The sequence below is a fragment of the Candoia aspera genome, chromosome 14 (genome assembly GCF_035149785.1).
Source record: "Candoia aspera isolate rCanAsp1 chromosome 14, rCanAsp1.hap2, whole genome shotgun sequence".
Classification (NCBI taxonomy): Eukaryota; Metazoa; Chordata; class Lepidosauria; order Squamata; family Boidae; genus Candoia; species Candoia aspera.
Genome location: NC_086166.1, coordinates 3,101,129 through 3,119,906, shown reverse-complemented (window position 1 = coordinate 3,119,906; position 18,778 = coordinate 3,101,129). Strand labels below are relative to the sequence as shown.

The following is an 18,778-nucleotide window of genomic DNA, read 5'->3' as shown; positions in this document are numbered from 1 at the left end:
ACGTGCAAGTGCCCCGGAACGCAGGAGACCGAGCGGCGTTTCCGGGGGAATGCTTGAGGGCGCCGGACCCGATGGCGCACTCCGAAAATTGTCCCCCGGACCCAGGCAGTGGCCGGAGAAACCATGAGCCGGTGAGTGGCGGCGAATGGGCTCCGGGGGGAGCGAAGGTCTTTTCCCCCTGCTGCCTCCTCTGCTCGGGGCTGCAGAGGGGGTTTCCCTGGCGAGGCTTTACTCACTTTTCCAGCCAATCGACCCGCCTGGACTGGGTCGGCGAGGCGCGCAGGGCCGGGCCGCAACGCGCTGGGGGATTTCGGGGGGGGGCGGAGTAAAGAGGAGGGCCTCGGCGGAGAGCGGGGTCCGCCCCCCAAGACAAGGCGAAGGGAAACGTGGCTTAAGCTGAAAGAAGAAGAAGGTGGGTGGAAACGCCGCAGCGGGGCGCGTCCCTCATTCACAGGAGGAGGTGGAGCACCACCAGACTCGCAGGATTCAGTTACTAGAGCCGAGAAATAACAAGACTAATAAAAGAGCCTTAAGGTGGAGACGGATTCTTGGTCGGGTCTACATCTTGGGGCTGGGGAATTCTGGGAGTGGAAGTCCACACATGTTAAAGCATTCTGGGAATGGAAGGCCCCAAAGCATGCTGTCTGGGTGTCAGCCCTTCAAGGTAGTCCACACAAGAAGCACTTACTGTGAGCGCTAACGCTACCTTGCCTCGCATGTCTGAAAGCCCTTCTCCCCTCCTTTACTTTTACTTTCCAGAAAACTAGGGAGAGTCCCTTCTGAGGCACTTCCCATGGCCTTTTTCTTTTGGTGGGCTGAGATGCCTGTGGCTCTTCCTCCCGTCTCCCAAGGTCATTTCTATATACCATTACACTAAGGAATTCTAGGAATTGAAGTCCACCCATCTTGAAGTTGCTGAGACTGAAAAATGCTGGTCCAGAAGACAACAGCAATTGTGCACCCGATGGGGCTTAGCTTGCCATGTTTATACCAGTTTTTAATTAACAGCCCTTCCACTGGCTTTTCTTACTTGCAGACATCGGATGCTGCCCACTGTTTTGTTTCAGGTCCAGAAAATCCACACTGCAGGGCAGTATCTGAGATCCAAAACAGGGACAGAGCATCGCTGGCTGGAGAGACATTTCCAGGATCCATTTGTGAAGAAAGCCAAAGAGAGGAACTATCGTTGCCGAAGTGCCTTCAAGTTGCTGGAAATTGATGACAAGCATAGCCTCCTTCGCCCTGGGCTGCATGTAATTGACTGTGGCACAGCCCCTGGGGCTTGGGCTCAGGTTGCTGTTGAAAGAGTCAATGCCGCAGGGTCTGGTGAGTGCATGTAAAAGGCTGCTGAGATTGGCGTGCAATCTGTCATTGATCTAAACCATAGTGTGATTTGGTTGGTTTTGGATCGGTGTGTCACGTGAACCCTCTCTAGCTTTAGGTTTTGTCTCACTCGCTGCTTCCAGTGGATTATCCTTGACTGCAAGGGAATATGGGCAGAAAAAGAGATACTGCCACCCCGGGTTTATAGGACTACAGTTCTAGAGATCAGAATTCTGTTTCTAGTTCCATATGCATGCCTTTGCTTTGAAAGCTCTGTATGGCCACCTATTTTTCAGCTCTAATTTCTGACTGAACACCTGCATCTGGTCTTGGTTCATCCCATTCAACTTCCCTAAATAACGTAAGCTTCCTGGCATTACTCTGTCCTAACTCCCTTATTACTCTTTTAACTTTGAAGTCCCTTCCTCATTATGTTTGTAATTTTGTTTCTTTCTCTCTTCCCCTGCTTTTTCAAACCTCATGTTTTCTGCAGGGTCTTTTTCTTAACCCTGAGTTCTTATTTCCAACTGTAACTAAAGCTGGTGCTAAAAGTTGCAGGGGCAGTGGACTGTATGGTAAAACTCCCTGTTATGGGAAGGACTGACATGTGTGCATTTTGGCACATCTTTCCAGATTGATGTTGCGTCCTCTATTCCTTGCTTGATGACTGAGAAGCAGAATAATAGTGAGAATATATGTAGACTGGAGGGACATTTATATACAGCTTTGTCCTTTTTAGGATCTACTCTAAAATCTTGGCCTCTCAAAAAAAGAAAGTTAGATATTTTATTATTATAATACACCCTCACCCCCCCAAACAGGGAAGAAGACAGGTACTTATTTGCCTGTCTCAGGTGCCAATAAACCTGGGGACCCTGTCTTAAAAAGAAGAATCAAATGCCTAAGATTGGCCTTGCTTGCCTTTGCAAATCCTGTTTTATTGCATTTTGGCCAAACTGTAAATTAACCTGGCAGCTTTGGTTAGGAAGTGAGCTAGAACTGTTTCAAAGGTGTAAATGCGTTTTCCCAAGATTCAACTCTTTTCATTCCTGTTCCCACTTTCTCTGCTGGGTGGGGAGGTAGTTGCCTCTGAGACTTCATAAGGTACCATATAATGTAGATGTTGTAGATCTGCCCATTCATATTAATCTCCTTCTATACAATAAATATTGCAAAGCCATATTTTTTCAGATATTGACAGTACCTGGCTAGAAACCTTTCCGGGGTCTGAAAATGCAGTTTTTATCTCTACCCGAGGTTTCATTTTAATATCATGAGTTTTCCCTCTGAGAATTGATGGTGAGAGCAGTCTTGAGAAGCCTCAATTTAATTAATTAATGTCAGGCAAAAGTGCTCCCACAGCGGAAAATGATACTGTTGGCTGACTCTGGAGTGGCTTGATGACAGTACAAGACAGTGATTGATGAAGAAGATTTCTGAATTATTGATCTTTACAGAAAGCCTTGCTCATAAAAAAACTGCTTGTTAGGAAGGTGCTAAAAATAAAATGATAGGATTGATTAATATGCTGGTCATGGGTGTGTTTCAGTGCTTTTTTTAATCCCATGCATAGTGAATGCATAGTGATTGCCCTATTTTCCTTGCCAGCCTGTGAATAGATTGAAGCTCTGTTATTGACTGAGATCACAGATTTTGCTAAGCCATAAAGTGGCTTATTTAGTTCAGGTTGGGCCTCTGCATTTGCTAAACTGTGGTTTATTGGCTTAATGGATGTGTGAACCAGCCAATTAGGGCTTGTACAGTACATCATAGTTAAGAAAATCATATTTAATACAATAGGTAAACACCCAGCCAGGATGGTCACTGAAAACTTCTATATGATTATTAAGGGAGTAACAGAGGTTGGTATTATTACACGTGGGAAAAACACACCAGCTCTGTGCCGTTCACACTTTACTGCTTGAACAATCAGAAAGAAAATAGATCATTTACTGACTGGTCTTCCATAGCTTCTATAAACTGAGAAACAGTGTTCTGCTAAAAAGTAAGAATTCACTTATGTAGGGCCTTTAAAAAAAGATTTATTATGTAGCATTACTTCTGAGTATTAGTGTACGCTAAAGTTCTCGCAAGCCATCGTTACAATGACCTGTGGATTAGTAGATGTATCAGTCCTGTCCACACGATGATCTAGAGCGTAGGTGTCTTTAAAAGAAATTGGACCCACTTGCTCCATAAATTTGCCTATCAGTGGCTGTTACGTGATCTCTAGATTCCCAGGCAATATGTCATCATGTAACAGCTCCTGGAGGAGAACCCTCTAGTGAAAGATCTCGTCTTGATGTCCTCTGTGTGAACTGTCCTAATAAAAATGGCAGAATTTACTTGTCCATATGATTTCTTGTCCTTGTGTTGGTCATCAGTCTATCGGCAGTTAAAAAGGGAAGAAACGGAAGAAATGCTTTCTCCCTGAAATTATGACAAAGCATCATGAGTTCCTTGTTGCTGGCTTTGATATTTGGCACCAAGGTTTCGATAGGAGCCAGGCTGTGTTAACACTTTTGCTTCCTAGTTTATTACAAGGCCTGAGGATAGAATGAGATGCGCATGTCAATTGTTTCCAAAGGCGTATTGTCTTAGCCTACACAGCAAAGAACCAAAGGCTGTTTGGATGAAATGATGAAATGCCAAACATGATCTGCAAACTGAGTTGTACAGGTCCAGCTCATTTGGTTAGTACTCAGTGGAAACCCAGAAAATGGGGCAAATTGAGTAAACTGTGAATCAGTTAACCAGTGTTGTGGAAGTACGGTCAAAGAGGCTGGGACAGCCTTTCTTGACCTTTTGACCCTGGAGGAACCCTTGAAATATTTTTCAGCCTCTGGGAAGGAACCCCTGCACATTCAGGCTCAAATAGAGGCCAGAAGTCACCAAATTATGATATTTGTTTCATGGGTAGGCCTGTAGATATGCATCAAGAGTGTTCTTAAACTGAAAATAAGAACGAAACTTGCCTCTTTCATGTGAAGTTGCCCGAATTTGAAATAATACTTTTTAAAATAAGTCGTGATCTCCCGGGGAACCCCTAGGGACCTCTCACGGAACCCGAGGCTGCCACGGAACCCTGCTTGGGAAACCCTGGCCTGGGGCAAGACCAAGAAATGTATTTTAATCTGACTGCTTTGTTACACTGATTGTTTTGTGTCCTAGACCCAGATAACCCCGTTGGCTTTGTCCTTGGCGTTGACCTTCTTCACCTTTCTCCCCTGGAAGGAGCCATTCTTCTACCTCATGCCGATATCACGGATCCGGGCACCCAGAGGGAAATCCGAAAGCTTCTCCCTAAAGGAAAAGCGGATATTATCCTAAGTGACATGGCGCCTAACGCTACTGGGATCCAGGAACTCGATCACCAAAAGTTGATCCATCTCTGCTTGTCCCTTTTGGATCTGGCCCAGCGCATTTTGCAGCCCGGAGGGGTCCTGCTCTGCAAATTCTGGGATGGCAAGGACAGCCATCTCCTCCGGAGGCGACTGGCCCAAGACTTTCGGGAAGTGAGGACAATAAAGCCTCAAGCGAGTAGGAAGGAATCGGCGGAGACCTTTTTCTTAGCAAAAACATACCGAGCGGAGACCGATGTGCATTAGAAGAAACTCAGGGAGCTCCATGCATCCTGCATGGCATCGCCTGGGATCAATGTGGTTTCAGAGTAGCTGCCTTTTCTTGGGGGGGGGGGGTGCGTGCAAGTTTTGCACGCTGGTGGAGAAGTGACGGATTAAACCAAGCAGATCAGGGTGGGAAATGCAAGGATAATGTTGGCAGAGACATGACTAAATCGATCCATTATTAAGTCTAGAAATCAATTAGTTCAGCCATTCAGTTTATCAACAAGCCTCTTCTTTAGAGACACACATGAATGTACATAGAGTTAGAATTCTGAATACAAATAAGTGCAGTGTTTCTGTTGTACTTCCTTCACTATTTAAACTGATTTGCTCTCTCTTGTTTATGAGGGTGTCGCGTTGGTTTTAATTTGCATTTTCCAACCTTCATCTCTCCAAGCAGCCCCGGGAAATTTGTGTACAGGACTGATTATAAATTGTATCAATAAATAACAAAATGCAGCAGTATGCAACTGTGATCGCTGCTCTTCCTTTCCGTCTCCCGTGTCCGTTCTGAAAGAGAACTCACGCGGGCTGGATTCGCGGCTCACCCAAACCGTGTTTGGTACAAAACCGGAAGAAGATAAAAGAGGATGATATTGCTCTTAAACCTTTTAATAACAATTATATATATGAAAAATCCATACAACAGTATAAAAATGCAAAGCAATATCAAACGGGGTAAAACAATACAAAAACCATCTGCGACACAAATAAAAAGAGGAAAGCCCGGCGCCGCAGGTTTTAATAGAAACGGACTTTTTGTTTTTATTAGAAATGCCCGCCTGCGCCAGGAGGGAGCGCCGCGCCGCGCCGCGCCCCCTCGGGCTTTCTCGCGGCGCGTCTATTCGGAGCACTACGGCCCGAGCCGAGGCGAGCCGAGGGGCGGGGCGGCGGAGGCGCGGCGGACTCTTCGCCGCAGCGGAGGCCTCGCCGGAGAGGGAGGCGGGGGCGGCGAAGTCTCGCGGGAGCTGGGCGGGGAGCTCTCGCGGCGTCTCGGCGCTCGGGCGAGGAGGGAGATCCGAGCTGGCCATGGCCGGCTGGGGAGGGTGAGTGGGCGCGCGCGCGCGGGCGAGCGGGGCCGGGGCGTCACGTGGGTCGAGCGCGGGCGGCCGGGGCGGAGGGTCGCCGTCTCGCCGCCGTCGGTCGTCCCCCTCCAGCGGGAGAGCGGTGGCACAGAGGAGCGCCACCCGCCTTCCTCCTCGGCTGGAGCGCCGGGAGTGCTCCTGAGCATGTCCAGAGTGCCCCCTTCTTCCTAGCTGCGCAGAGCAGAGCCCCCTCCTCCCCCCCACCGTGTAACCTCCCCCCTCTTGGGGCTCCATCTCCCATCATCAGCCGCCCCCCCCGAGAGGCAGGCAGGACGGCTGTTCCCGCCGGAGCCTGTGTGCAGCCCCCCGCCCCATCCTTCCCCCCGCCCCACAATTTGCTGGCTTACGGGTACCTCGCTCTCTGTTGCCCCTCCAACCAGATTTGGGCCGGGGATGATGGGGCTTGCCACCCACATGGGTCAAAGGAGGGATCCCCTCCCTCCCCCATAGGGCAGGGGCTGAGGCAGCCCCCTCTGCTCGTATTTGGAGAGTGCCCCCAGGGGAGGGGTAGCTGTAGGAGTATCCAGAGGTACGGGCTTTTTTTCAGCCGCTCAGTGGTGTCCGACTCTCGGAGACTGCCCGGACAAGCCCCTGCGGTTTTCTTGGCCAGGTTTTTCCGAAGTGGTTGGCCATTGCCTCCTTCCTGGGGCTGAAGGAGAACGACCGGCCCAAGGCCACCCAGCTGGCTTCGTGCCCAAGGCGGGACTGGAACTTGCAGCCTCCCAGTTTCTAGTCTGATGCCTTCACCACAACCCCAAACTGGCCCTCCTCTCTCACTCACTCTCTATACCTATATCTGCATCTATATTTATATATCTGCATCTATATACAATATGTGCCTGTGTGTGTACACGTTTATATATATATATGCATACTGGGAGTGTATATATATTTATATAATGCATACTGTGTGTGTGTCTCTCTCTCTAGACACAGAAACATCTACATATGCGTATGTGCATATTATATATTATATGGGGGGGGGGATGTCCTGACCAGCAGCTTCATCTAGGAAGGGGCCGGGATGGGGGTCAGGATTGTGGTCCTCTGCAGTTGAGGGACAGGAATCTATTCCCAGCCTTGGAAGAACAATCGCAAAAACCAAGTTGAAACAGAAGGAGCCAAGTGTTGCAAAAAGAGCAAAACAATCAAGAAGCAAAATCATAACAACCTGCGCCTGCTGCAGCTGCCCAGAGGAAGCTGCTCCGGAGCAGGCCAGAGTGAGGGGCACCTTGGATGGCCTCCCCCCTCCTGGGTCCCCTCTGGATCTTGGTTTGGGCCACATTGTCCCCGGTCTGTGCGTTGGCTGCCCTGAAGTTTCTGGCCAAGCGTGCCTGAAAATCATGGACTCCACTGGGTGTCTTTTGTGTATTGCGTGTGCACAGCCGGGCTTTCTCCTCTCCTTTTCCTTCACGAGAGAACTGCGAGGGAGGAAAGTTTAATCAGAGAAGAGTTTTAACTCCGCTGCTCAGTTGTGCATTTCTTTTCCCAGTTCCCCCTCTCCAGTTCAACTTACTCGCTGGGTTTGCATAACACCCTTCGGTTGTTGAATTAACTATTTGGGGGAAGGGGTACTGCAGATTATAGTGATGGACTTGGCTTGCATAAGATGCTGAGCCACAAAAAGAAAACAGAAGGGGGAAAAAAATAACAAAACTCATCAGGTTGCAAGTTAACTTTTTCCAGCACTGTCATAACTTCGAATGGTCACTAAACAAATGGTCGTAAGTCGAGGACTACCTGTAAGGGGTTTCCAGTCAGCAATAAATGTAGATGTTGTCTTTTTTCTAATCAAAAAAGTCAGATTTTTGAACCTATCTAGAGGGCACCAGTTGAAAGAAGACCACAGTTTTGGGTGTAGTAACTTTACATGGGTGAAGAGATACATCCTTAATTTTTTTTTAACTATGCATGGCAGGACTCAGATGCAGATGGAGGAGGCAGAGGGGAATACCACGGTCTTCTCCATCCTGAAGTCGTACAACAACTTCATGTCCCTGTCCGTGGAGGAAACATCTGGCCAAGCCACCCTGCAGTCGCCTCCAGACTCACTCCAGACACGCTACCAGCAGATGATGAAGGTGGGCCTGCCAGTGTTCAGCTGTCCTCAGTGGTCACATTTAGCAAACAAAATAACCGTATCATCAAAGCGAACAAAAATTTAGCCAACAAAATAATCATGGTTATTATAAGTGCAGTGCCCGTGCCTCCTTTGTTATAAATGACAGTCCTTGATTTTGGAAAGTGGTCCTTTTGATTTCTTTAATTACTTATTTTCTTGGTTTGGCTCTTGAAAGTTCCTTTGTAAAGCAAAGTTATAGACAGAAACCATTTTTAAAAAGTCCTTACGAACCTCTCTCAGATTTTTCAGATGCGTCCTTTATTTTTACCAAGAAAATAGGGTCACTGTAATTTGAAGGGCCTCACTGGAAGACATCTGCCTTAATGCTGACCTGGCGGTAACTGTCTTTTCAGATGTTTTGGATATGGACCAAGTCACTGCTGTTTTGGGGCAGAAATGGAGGGGGAGAGGAAGAGCAGGGATAAAACCAACTTTCCTGAGTTTTTCTATTTTTTTTCTGCTGGGCCATCACAACTCTCTTCCAGGTGTGAATGCCCAGCAAACATTCAGGGTTGTGGAAAGCTGCATGAAGTGAAGGCTTTGCATTAGAAGAAGTCTTCAGGATTTCTGCAAACCATGGAAGATAATTGCATGGCTCGGTGAAAATGTAAGGAAGGAGGCAGCAATTGCATTTCTTCTGAAGCACTGGAGCTGAAGCATTTTTAGTTATGTTTTTTTTCTACATTTTTCCAGCCTGCTCTCAGCTCAGTGTGTCATTTCCATCCTCTTTCCAATATTTAATGCTTTTGGCAGCCAGTGTGATAGATTAAGTTAAGAAACAGGAATTTCTCCAAATAACATACATCACAGCATTTAATTTCTTTGCAGAGCACTCAGCCTGGAAAGCCAACGATTTTAATGTCATGTTAAAAGGGGGCCCGAAGCCAATCCTGCCGAGAAATACGGTGCTGAAGGCCGGTGCTTTGCTCTTCAGCATTCCTCTTTTTAAGGTCATGGAAAACGTGCTCTGGTTTGAACCCCAAACAAACACACTACTTTCTGGAAGTTCTGCCAAACTATTTTGGATAGGGTGCAGTTGGGCATAACAAAACCCAGAATATTTTGTGGTGGTTATTCTGAATTTGGGCCAAAACCAATCCCATAAGTATCCCAAAGTCATTTTACAGAGGGACCGTTGAGCTAGGCTTCCCCCAGTCTTCTCTTCCTCCCCTCAGCTGGAGCTGATAGCCAGCAGGGCCTATCTCACTATTGCCCCCCCACCCCGGGATCTTCCCTCAACCACCACTTATAGGCTTGGCTGTTTCCCTTTCTTCCCCTTGCCCCCCAGCACTGACTCCCCCCAAGCAGCTGTGTTTTGGTCCATATCCAGAGCAGACATGCATATTTTAGTTTGGATGTGAACCCCAGGAAATCAGTTATTCTGGGCACAGAACAAGTCATAACTGAACTAGTGGGCACACCTCTAGCAATGGGCGGCTCTATAAATGTTTTAAATAAATAAATATGGTTGTAATAGATACATGTAATTATTAATGGGATATTGATGTTGTGTTAACTGTTAGTTGGGAGCTGCCCAGCATTTGATAGAAGATGGGGGGCTATATAACTGTTTTAAATTAATATGGTTTTAATAGTTTTTTTTAATGAGTTCAATTGTGTCCAATTCTCAGAGACTGCCTGGACAAGTCCCTGCAGTTTTCTTGGCACGGTTTTTCAGAAGTGGTTAGCCATTACCTCCTTCCCTGGGCTGAGTGAGAGTGGCTGGCCCAGGGTCACCCAGCTGGCTTTGTGCCCAAGGCAGGACTGGAACTCACATTCTGCCGGTTTTTAGCCTGATGCCTTAGCCACGACACCAAACTGGCGCTCTTAATAGATAGATGTAATTATTAATGGGATATTGATGTTGTTTTAACTGTTGGTTGGGAGCCACCCAGAGTATGATAGATGATGGGCTGCTATATAAAAGTTTTAATAAATAAAATAATTAAATAATATAAATACTGATGCTTATTTTAGTTTTCACTAAATAAATCGGGTTTTGCAGGGAGCCTAGTAGCTACCTGTACTCCTGGACAGAATATTGTCTACTCCTGGGGGTGGGGGTTGCCCTTAAAATGCTAGTGGTTAACTTCAGGGGCTCCCAGTCCCCTCCCCGCTCCAGAGATGGAGGTGCGGAAAGCCGCCTTCAACAGCCTCACGGGATCACTGTTTGGTCTCTTTTCCCTTTTGGCAACGGATCAGCTGGAAGACCAGGCTGGGCAAATCCATTCGGGGACGCGGCTTTTGCAAATGGAGCGGGAGAAAATGCAAATGGAGCTGAGTCACAAAAGAGCTCGGATTGAACTTGAGAAGGCGGCGAATATGAACGCCAGCAAATTTGAGGTGAGTTGGGGAGTAATGTGTGTCAGCAGGCCTGGGGACCCCAGGGAGCATGTAAGCTAATGAGGTGGCCCCGTTATGATGAGCATCCCTTTGCCTGTTCATTGTAGCTCGGTTTTTTATAGTTTTGATCTTTAATTGTGTGTAATTTAGAGTGTTTTTAGGTATTTCTTGTTTTAACTTGTAAAAGTGAGTGGGCAGCTATATAAATTAGACAGATAAATAAATAAAAAATAAATCTTGGGGGTTGGGCTTCTGCACTGCTGGAGCATTCGTAGCTTGGCTTGTCTGAACACAGTTTGTTCTACCATATCAGTCTTATGGTTTATAAATCATGGCTTATGGTTTAGCACAAGTTATAACCCATGGTGGTTTATTCAGTGCAGGCTGGTTCACATCCACAGGGAGATCTGGATTTGGGGGCTGTGGGTTCAAGTTCCCAAGCCGTAGAGATGATTGGGGCATCATAAGATGGCATTTCCTAGCCTTGCCTGCCTCACATAGATGGTGATGATAGAGTTGGACCATCCTCCAACTTGCGCTCTTGGGGTAAAAAAGGATCAGGATGCGGGCATGTCACATCTGGCATCTGAGGAGCTGAATTGGCAACCGGCCTGTGGTGTGATTGCCTTGGTCTTGATTTCTTTTTTTTTTTTTGGCCAGAAATAAAATGATGAGCATGCCTGTCATCTTGGAAAGTGCTTCAAAAATTCAGAGGCTTCCCAAGAACGAAACAGAGTATGCAGAAAGGTCTCCGCTGAGGCAGATCAAAATGGAGCGGTTGAGGAGGTCCCTGGGCCTACTTTAAATGAAGCGATTCTGTGGATTATTCTCCCCTTCTTTCAAACCCCCCCCCCCAGCTGGCTGAGCCCATCGTGGAAATCCTTAAAATCCTCCTCCAAAAAAGCAGCTGCTCTAATCCAGCCATGTGGTCATGGCCCTGCTTGAGATGGCATTTCAGGAGCCCTGCGGCTAAAGGCTGGGGGAATCTCGTGCTGTTTTGCATAATCCTTGTTTAGCATGGAAATCCGTAGCTTGTTTTACTTTGATACCCGGAGCATTTGGCTACACGCTTTCTCCAATAAATACTAATCAATTTGAGTTGGAAGGAAACAGTAAACTGCGCTGGAGTGCAGGACTGGAGATGGGCAAGGGGGACGGCATAAGTTTTTATAGGAAGAAAATCAGGGCTGTATGTTGGGTTTTGCAGAGTTTTATTTTAGTCATAAATGCCACCCTCCCTTCCAAAAAAACCCAGTGGGTCTTTAATTGATTGTCAGCACAACCAGTTACATGAAATCACAGTTGACAATTAGCCTGGCACGGAAAAGACAAGCAATGCACAAACGGTGTATACAAGATTGTTTGAACTTAATTTTATAAGAATTGCAATATGAACTGAATTTGCTTTTTGTGACTTCAACTCCCAGAGTTGAGGAATTCTGGGGAAGGCTGAATTCTGGGGAATTGTGGGGAAGGCTGGGGAATCCTGGGAGTTGAAGTCCAAACCTCTTAAAGTGGCCCAGTTTGAGAAACACTGTTCTAAAGGAATGTTAAGAGACTTGGAAGCCCTTCCATGGTGGAGATAGGTAGTATTTTTTCTCCTAAATTTTCTCTTATTTTCCTCTTTTCCAGCGGGAGGCTGATCGCAATCAAGACCTCCTTAAGCGTATCAAGCAGTGCCAGGAAAGGGAAACTGAGGCAAAAAACCTGCTTCAAGAGCAAACTGAGATCAACAAAACCTGCCAGAAGAACATAGAGACGCTGAATAAGAAGCTGCATGAGAAGGAGAACAAGCTGACCGAAGCCAATGAAGTGAGAGCGGAGCAGTTGCTTTTGTGAAGGCTTTATGCGATATGATTTTGGAGCATACGCGGGTCTTAGTCCAAATACCTCTTATTGCAAGAGTTAGGTGACAGTAAAAATGACAGCAGGGTGGTCTCAGTCTCATCTCCATGAAATGAATGGCAGCATCTTCTGATGCTTTAAATCGGTGACAGCAGAAATCAGGAAGCTGTATCTTGAGGAAGTTCTAGAGGGATAATGCTTGCAAGCCAAAATAAGAATAATTTACAGGCAGCAAAGGAACTTAATATGAAGAATCTACAGCAGCCTTTTTCAACCTTTTGACCCTGGAGGAACCCTTGAAATATTTTTCAGGCCTCGGGGAACCCCTGCCCATTCAGGCTCAAAGATAGGCCAGAAGTTACAAAATTATGATATTCGTTTCATGGGTAGGCCTGTGGATATGCACTAACAGTCTTCTTAAACTAAACATAAAGAAGGAAGCTTACCTCTTTAATGTGAAGTTGCCCGAATTTGAAATAATTTTTAAAATAAATTGTGATCTCCCAAGGAACTCCTAGCGACCTCTCGCGGGACCTGAGGGTGCCACAGAATCCTGGCTGAGAAACCCTGATCTGCAGGCAGATAGGTAGCCCTATCAGGAAATAATGAGTAGTAATTATAACATCAGCTCTTCCCATTTGACTGCTTCCATCGTTCCTTCTCTAGTTCAGCTGTTGTGGCAAGGTGGCATTTCCACTTTCATCCGTCAGAGCAGTTTTGGACTTAATGCTAGCCCTGTTGCATATGAAACAGATTGTACGCGTTCCTCAGCAAGATTTAAATAATTGAATATGTATAAAACCATATTCAGTAGAAGAGTGTATCTTGGGGAAAAGGCCTGGAAATTGGAGAGAAATTGAAAAATGATAGTTCTGAGTTTCAAGAGTGATTGTGTAATGGCTTTACAAAGATGGAAAAGCTCAAAGGCAGGTTCAGGTCTTTTTTCGCCTGCATGTAACCTAGTTTTGAAAGCTGGCTTGTCCAGCTCTGTTGAAAACTTAACGCTGTCACTGTTGCTTGCCCATTGCTGGGAGGACTTATGCAAGTTCCCTTTTGAAATTTCACTGCAGAGAAAATATTCATAAGGTGCTGATGGAACAATTTGCATCCCTTTGATGGGTTCCTTTATAGAGGCACATGCTCACTTTGAAACTTGCTACTTGCAAGTTCCTTTAGTAAGTAATGACAAGGGGGCATCAGAGAGAGCAAAGAGCTGTTTTGTTCTAAGGTGCCTGTATATTAAAAGGTCTGGATGAGTGTTACTGGCAGTCCTCGACTTACGACCACAGTTGGGACTGGAATTTTTGGGAGACATGGGCGGTGATAGAAATTTGAAGAATAAACAAATAAATTTCAGTCTAAGTCAACTCACCACATGACCGGACCTGATTTTACAACCATTTTTATGATATCTGTTAAGCGCATCACTGCTGTCGTTAAGCAAATCATGGGCTGTTAAGTGCATCCAGCTTCCCTAATGAACATTTTTTGCCAGGTCACAAATCACGATCATGTGACTGCAGGACGCTGCAAACCGGTTGTAAATGTGAGCCAGTTCCGAAGCACTGAAATTGCAATCACGTGACCATGGGGGTGGTTCAACAGTTGTAAATGAAAGTACAAGCTGTAAAGCACTTTTCCTGAGGCTGTCGTAACTTTGAACCATCGTTAAACGAACGGTCGTAAGTCGAGCACTACCTGTATTGGGTCTCGCATTCACCGGCAGCGTTTTATCAGAGGTTTCTTTCTTCACTGCTTAGCCTACAGGCTCTGCAAGGTGTTAATTCTTTCTCTCTCAGACAATCAACGTGTTGAAGGGGAAGATAGCAGAGTTACAGTGGAACTTGATGAATCAGGAGATGGAGACGAAAAAGCAGGAATCCCAAAATCAGGAGTTGACTGAACAGCTGGATATGCTGTACAAGTAAGTGAGCAGCGAACAACTGCCAGGAAATACATTCTAAAGTCTGTGGCAGCGAAATTTAATCAAAATTCAAAGGGTTGCAACGATCAGAAAAGGTAGCATTGAAAACGGATAAATGCTGAAAAATATGTGATTTAAGATTTTTTTTAAAATCCAACATTTAAATTTCCTGTCCTCTTTGCTATACTGTATAATGGACTGGAATATAGAAGGGGACCATGGAAGGCCAGTAAAAAACTGTTTTCCTTACACCTGTTATTGACTGGTGATCGGCATTGCCGAAACAAGCTTCAGATTCTTCTTTGTGACTCAGGATCTGAGCATCATGCTGGGACGTTACTTTTGATGTAGCGCTCATGAATTCACGGGTATCAAGAAATGGGCAGTCTGGATACAGCTGATGGCTTCTGGACGTGATTACTTGGTCAAAACCTCTTATTTTATTTAACATCTCCGTGAAGCTGCTGGGGGAAGTCATAGGGAATACAGGATTATCGGTACATGGATGACACCCAGTTACACGTCTCTACCCCAGATCAAGTGAGAGAAGTACTGGAGGTTTTGACCCAGTGTCTGGAGACTGTAGAAGTCTAGACGGGGAGCAGTGACTTGAAACTCAGCCCACGCTAGATGGAGCGACTATTAATTCAGAAGCCAAGTGATCCCAGAGGAACGCCAACTTTGGCTCTGGATGGGGCCACGCTCCCCCTAGGAAGGAGCTGAGGCACAACCTGGAGGGGGGAAAATGCTTGTGAAATGACTAGCAAGCTGACATTGGCTGCTTGGGGTTTTGTTTGGTCCTTGGGTGTGCATCTCTTGGTTTTGTGAACAGACGTAGAGGGTGTTGGTCCGTTTTTCATCAAGGCAACTGGAATAAAGTATTCTCCTCCCTGGTGCATCTTGGGGGGGTTTGAATCATCTACCTGGTTATGAGACTCAGGTGTTGAAAAAACCTTGCAGCTCTTGACAGTGCCGTGCCTAAGCACACTGCAGGTATAATTGGAGGCACAGAAGAGGGTGTGGAAGGAAACACTTAAAATTGTTTTATATATATATATATATATATATATATCTCCCGCCTTTATTACTTTTATAAATAACTCGAGGCGGCAAACATACCTAATTCTCTTTCCTCCTCCTATTTCCCCCACAACAACCCTGTGAGGTGGGTTGGGCTGAGAGAGAGGGACTGGCCCAAGGTCACCCAGCTGGCTTTCGTGCCTAAGGCGGGACTAGAACTCTCCTGCCACACCTGATTGGCTCTTGGGCTGAGAGGGAGGGACTGGCCCAAGGTCCCCCAGCTGGCTTTCAGGCCTAAGACGGGACTAGAACTCTCGGTCTCCTGGTTTCTAGCCTGGAGCCTTAACCACTAGACCAAACTGGCTCTCTATGGGAAAAGGTGGTCAGGATCCCGCAGAAATATACTGTATGCTGAATGGTGACCAGGGAACTTGTTCTTTCTGTGTGTCCCTGATGCACTAAATGGATATTTTATGTCCACCTTCAACAGAAAATGGCAGGAGGCCGGTCAACATATCCAAGTTCTTCAGGCAAAGGAAGAGCTGATGACTAAGATGGAGCAGAAGATTCAGGTGAAGGGCCTGTTTTCTTCCTCTTTTCATTACGTGAAGATAACACTCTACCCAGCTGCTCTTGGCAAAGCCCCAAATTTTACTACAGCCCTATAAATAAAGAGTTTTTAAAAATATGGAACGTACTTGCACAAAAATTCAAGACCCAGTGATTTTAAAAGGGCTTTGGAGAGCCTTCCTTATCTCCTCCAGTTCAGAAGGGTTACAAAGTAGCGGTCACAGAACAGAAACAGTGATTTTTCTTAAAAAGGCAAAATGCATTCACAGCTGGTGGACTTGGAATACAGAAACATTTTAGTAATGTCGTGATGAGTTTCCAGATGTAACTTTACAGCTAAAAACAGGTTTTATATTTTTGGAAGAGTTATACAGGTAGTCGTCACTTAACAACCATTTGTTTAGTGATGGTTCAGACTTATAACGGTGCTGGAAAAAAAAAACCTGACTTATGACCGGTCCTCACACTTCTGACTGCCACAGCATCCCTTTGGTCATGTTATCACGATTTGGGCGTTTGGCAACCAGTTCCCATTTATGACCATTGCAGGGTCCCGTGGTCACGTGATTGCCATTTTCGACCTTCATTGCTGGCTTCTGGCAAGCAAAATCAATGGGGAACCATGTGATTTGCTTAACAACCACATGGTTCACTTAGCGCCCATGGTGATTCGCTGAACACCCACTGCAAAAAAGGTCATAAAATCTGATTAGATTCGCTTAATGACTGGTTCACTTAGCAACCAAAATTCTGGTCCCAATTGTGGTGATTCGGCAAGGGCTACCTGTATGGCTCCTGGACTCAGCTTCCATATCCAGACTACGTGTGGTCTGGTTTCTTGGGCTGTACCGGGAAATAAAAATGGCTGCAACCATTTTACAGTATAATTGCTCCCTTGTTTTCTGACCGTTTTCTTGGCTTTGCCTCTCCAGGACCTTGAGCAAAAGCTCTCCTTGCAGGAACAAGATGCTGTCATCGTGAAGAACATGAAGACTGAGCTGGCGCAGTTTCCCCAAATGGAGCGGGAATTACAGCAACTCAGGGAGGAGAACGCTTATCTTAGGTCAGAAGAAGCAAATGGTTATATCTGGGGTGTGTGTGTGCGCCAAGAGATGCATGCTGTTTTTTTCTCTTCTGCTGGTGCCAGGTTTTGCTGCCAATCCTGGTATCACAAACATTTTCTTTCTCTACCCCGTGTTATAACCAATGTTTATACCTTGGCAGCCTTATGGTTTGCAGATACAGGTAGTCCTCGCTTAACAACTACAGTCGAGACCAGAATTTTGGTTGCTAAGTGAAGTGGTCACTAAGTGAATCCAACCTGATTTTATGACCTTTTTGTGGCAGTCATTAAGTGAATCACTGTGACCGGTAAGCAGACCACATGGTTGTTAAGTGAATCCTGTGGTTCCCCATTGATTTTGCTTGCCAGAAGCTAGCTGGGAAGGTTGAAAATGGTGATTACGTGACCATAGGATGCTGCGATGGTCATAAATGTGAATAAATGGGTTGCCAAGTGCCCGAATTGTGATCGTGTGGCTGTGGGGATGCTGCGACGGTCATAAGTGTGAGCACTGGTTGTAAATCAGTTTTTTCAGCACCGTTGTAAGTCTAAGCCATCACTAAAGGAGTGGTCATTAAATGAGGACTACATGTAAGTAGAGCGTGGGACATTTTAACAAAGAGGTTTTTTTTGTGTTTGTGTGTTCCCAGGGAAATGAAAGAAAACAATGGATTGCTCAAAGAGGAAGTAGAGGGCCTTCAGAGAAAGCTTCAGCGTTTTGAAAAGGTCCAGGCAGAACGGGTGGCTTTGGAGTTGGAGAAAGAGGTAAGCTCAACGAATGCCACTCTCCTGGTTGTTCCTGCTGCCCTTCGGCGCGAACGATATTAATTGATTTTCCAGTCTGAACATGCCCATCTGCAGGCTTGCCAAGCCTTTAGACAGAATTTGATGACCACTTCCGTAAGATCCTTAGATTTACACTCAGGTCATTTCTGCTCTCAATGGAACTAAATATGCTATATGGAATCAATAGTATTGATTTCCACGTCTCGGTGTGAAAATAGTTGTTTAGAGTGCAGGCCTTTACATTAATTTTAGCACCTGCCGACTGTTCGGTGGCTTAGATTAGAAAGGCAGTTGAGTCTTTGGCAAGCACATGTGGCTGGAATTTACATATGGATGAAATGTGAATTGATTTCATCAATCTGTTTGAAAGGGAATTTCACGTGGAAGATACCAAAGACCTTTCGTTAATTTCCTGTGTGTTGAACCAGCCTGCCCGGCTTGAGCTGAAGTCCCAGAAACGTTTTATAAAAATGAACAATCTACAAGGTGGTCAACATCTTAAGATCTTCTCGGGTGGATTAGCTTGGACACAAATGGGGTGCTTTTTATGACTGGGCAGTATAACTGCTACAATTTGATAAAGACGTTTAAAAATAAGTTGAGGGGGATGAATGAGAATATGTGACTATCAGTTCAGATGTAGTTGTGCTGCCGGATTTTTTTTTCAATCCACTTTCTCTGGCTTGCTCCCTCAGAAGCTTCAAGAAAAGCTCAATACTTGGGAGAAATTGGATCAGAACATGGGTTTAGATATCAAGTAAGTGAAAGATGGGCCATCCGTGTTTGCTTGTTTGTCCAGTACTATTACTGGATGCACTGTATATCTCGCCTTCCTATCCATTTGATAATCAACGCATCTTAAAGCAGCCAGGAATATACAAAATGCATTAATATAATTCAAATTCATTTTTTTAAAAATCAAGCATCAAGTAATCAAGTAAATGAATTAACAATTAAAAGCTTGGTGGAAGAGATGTCTTCCTAAATCTTGGGAGCCGAGTGCATCTCCCTAAAAAATGCGTTTTGCAGCCTGGGAGCCATGGAGGAAAGACCGTTTCCTGCGTGCCAGAG

The 18,778-nt window shown here is 45.7% G+C and overlaps 2 protein-coding genes across 2 annotated transcripts in view; both read left to right on the top strand.

Annotated features, from left to right (window-relative positions):
* Positions 1-87: 87 nt before the first annotated feature.
* MRM2 (mitochondrial rRNA methyltransferase 2) lies at positions 88-5,381 on the top strand. Its single transcript, XM_063314933.1, has 3 exons — positions 88-131; positions 1,037-1,326; positions 4,495-5,381. Exons 1-3 carry the CDS (start codon positions 124-126, stop codon positions 4,929-4,931), a joined length of 735 nt encoding a protein of 244 aa, XP_063171003.1. The 5' UTR covers positions 88-123; the 3' UTR covers positions 4,932-5,381.
* Positions 5,382-5,930: 549 nt separating this feature from the next.
* MAD1L1 (mitotic arrest deficient 1 like 1) overlaps positions 5,931-18,778 on the top strand; it is a 352,928-nt gene continuing 340,080 nt past the window's right edge. The window contains exons 1-9 of the mRNA XM_063315196.1: positions 5,931-5,995; positions 7,953-8,115; positions 10,359-10,499; positions 12,132-12,311; positions 14,144-14,268; positions 15,779-15,860; positions 16,791-16,921; positions 17,572-17,686; positions 18,403-18,464. Of these exons, the coding sequence (XP_063171266.1) occupies positions 5,979-5,995; positions 7,953-8,115; positions 10,359-10,499; positions 12,132-12,311; positions 14,144-14,268; positions 15,779-15,860; positions 16,791-16,921; positions 17,572-17,686; positions 18,403-18,464 (1,016 nt within the window). The 5' untranslated portion in view covers positions 5,931-5,978. The remainder of the gene's footprint in view (positions 5,996-7,952; positions 8,116-10,358; positions 10,500-12,131; positions 12,312-14,143; positions 14,269-15,778; positions 15,861-16,790; positions 16,922-17,571; positions 17,687-18,402; positions 18,465-18,778) is intronic.

Bases quoted from the DNA above. Each gene is read 5' to 3' on its own strand.
- MRM2 (XM_063314933.1), top strand. The intron at 1,327-4,494 runs GTGAGTGCATGT...TTTGTGTCCTAG, and splicing joins AGTCAATGCCGCAGGGTCTG to ACCCAGATAACCCCGTTGGC.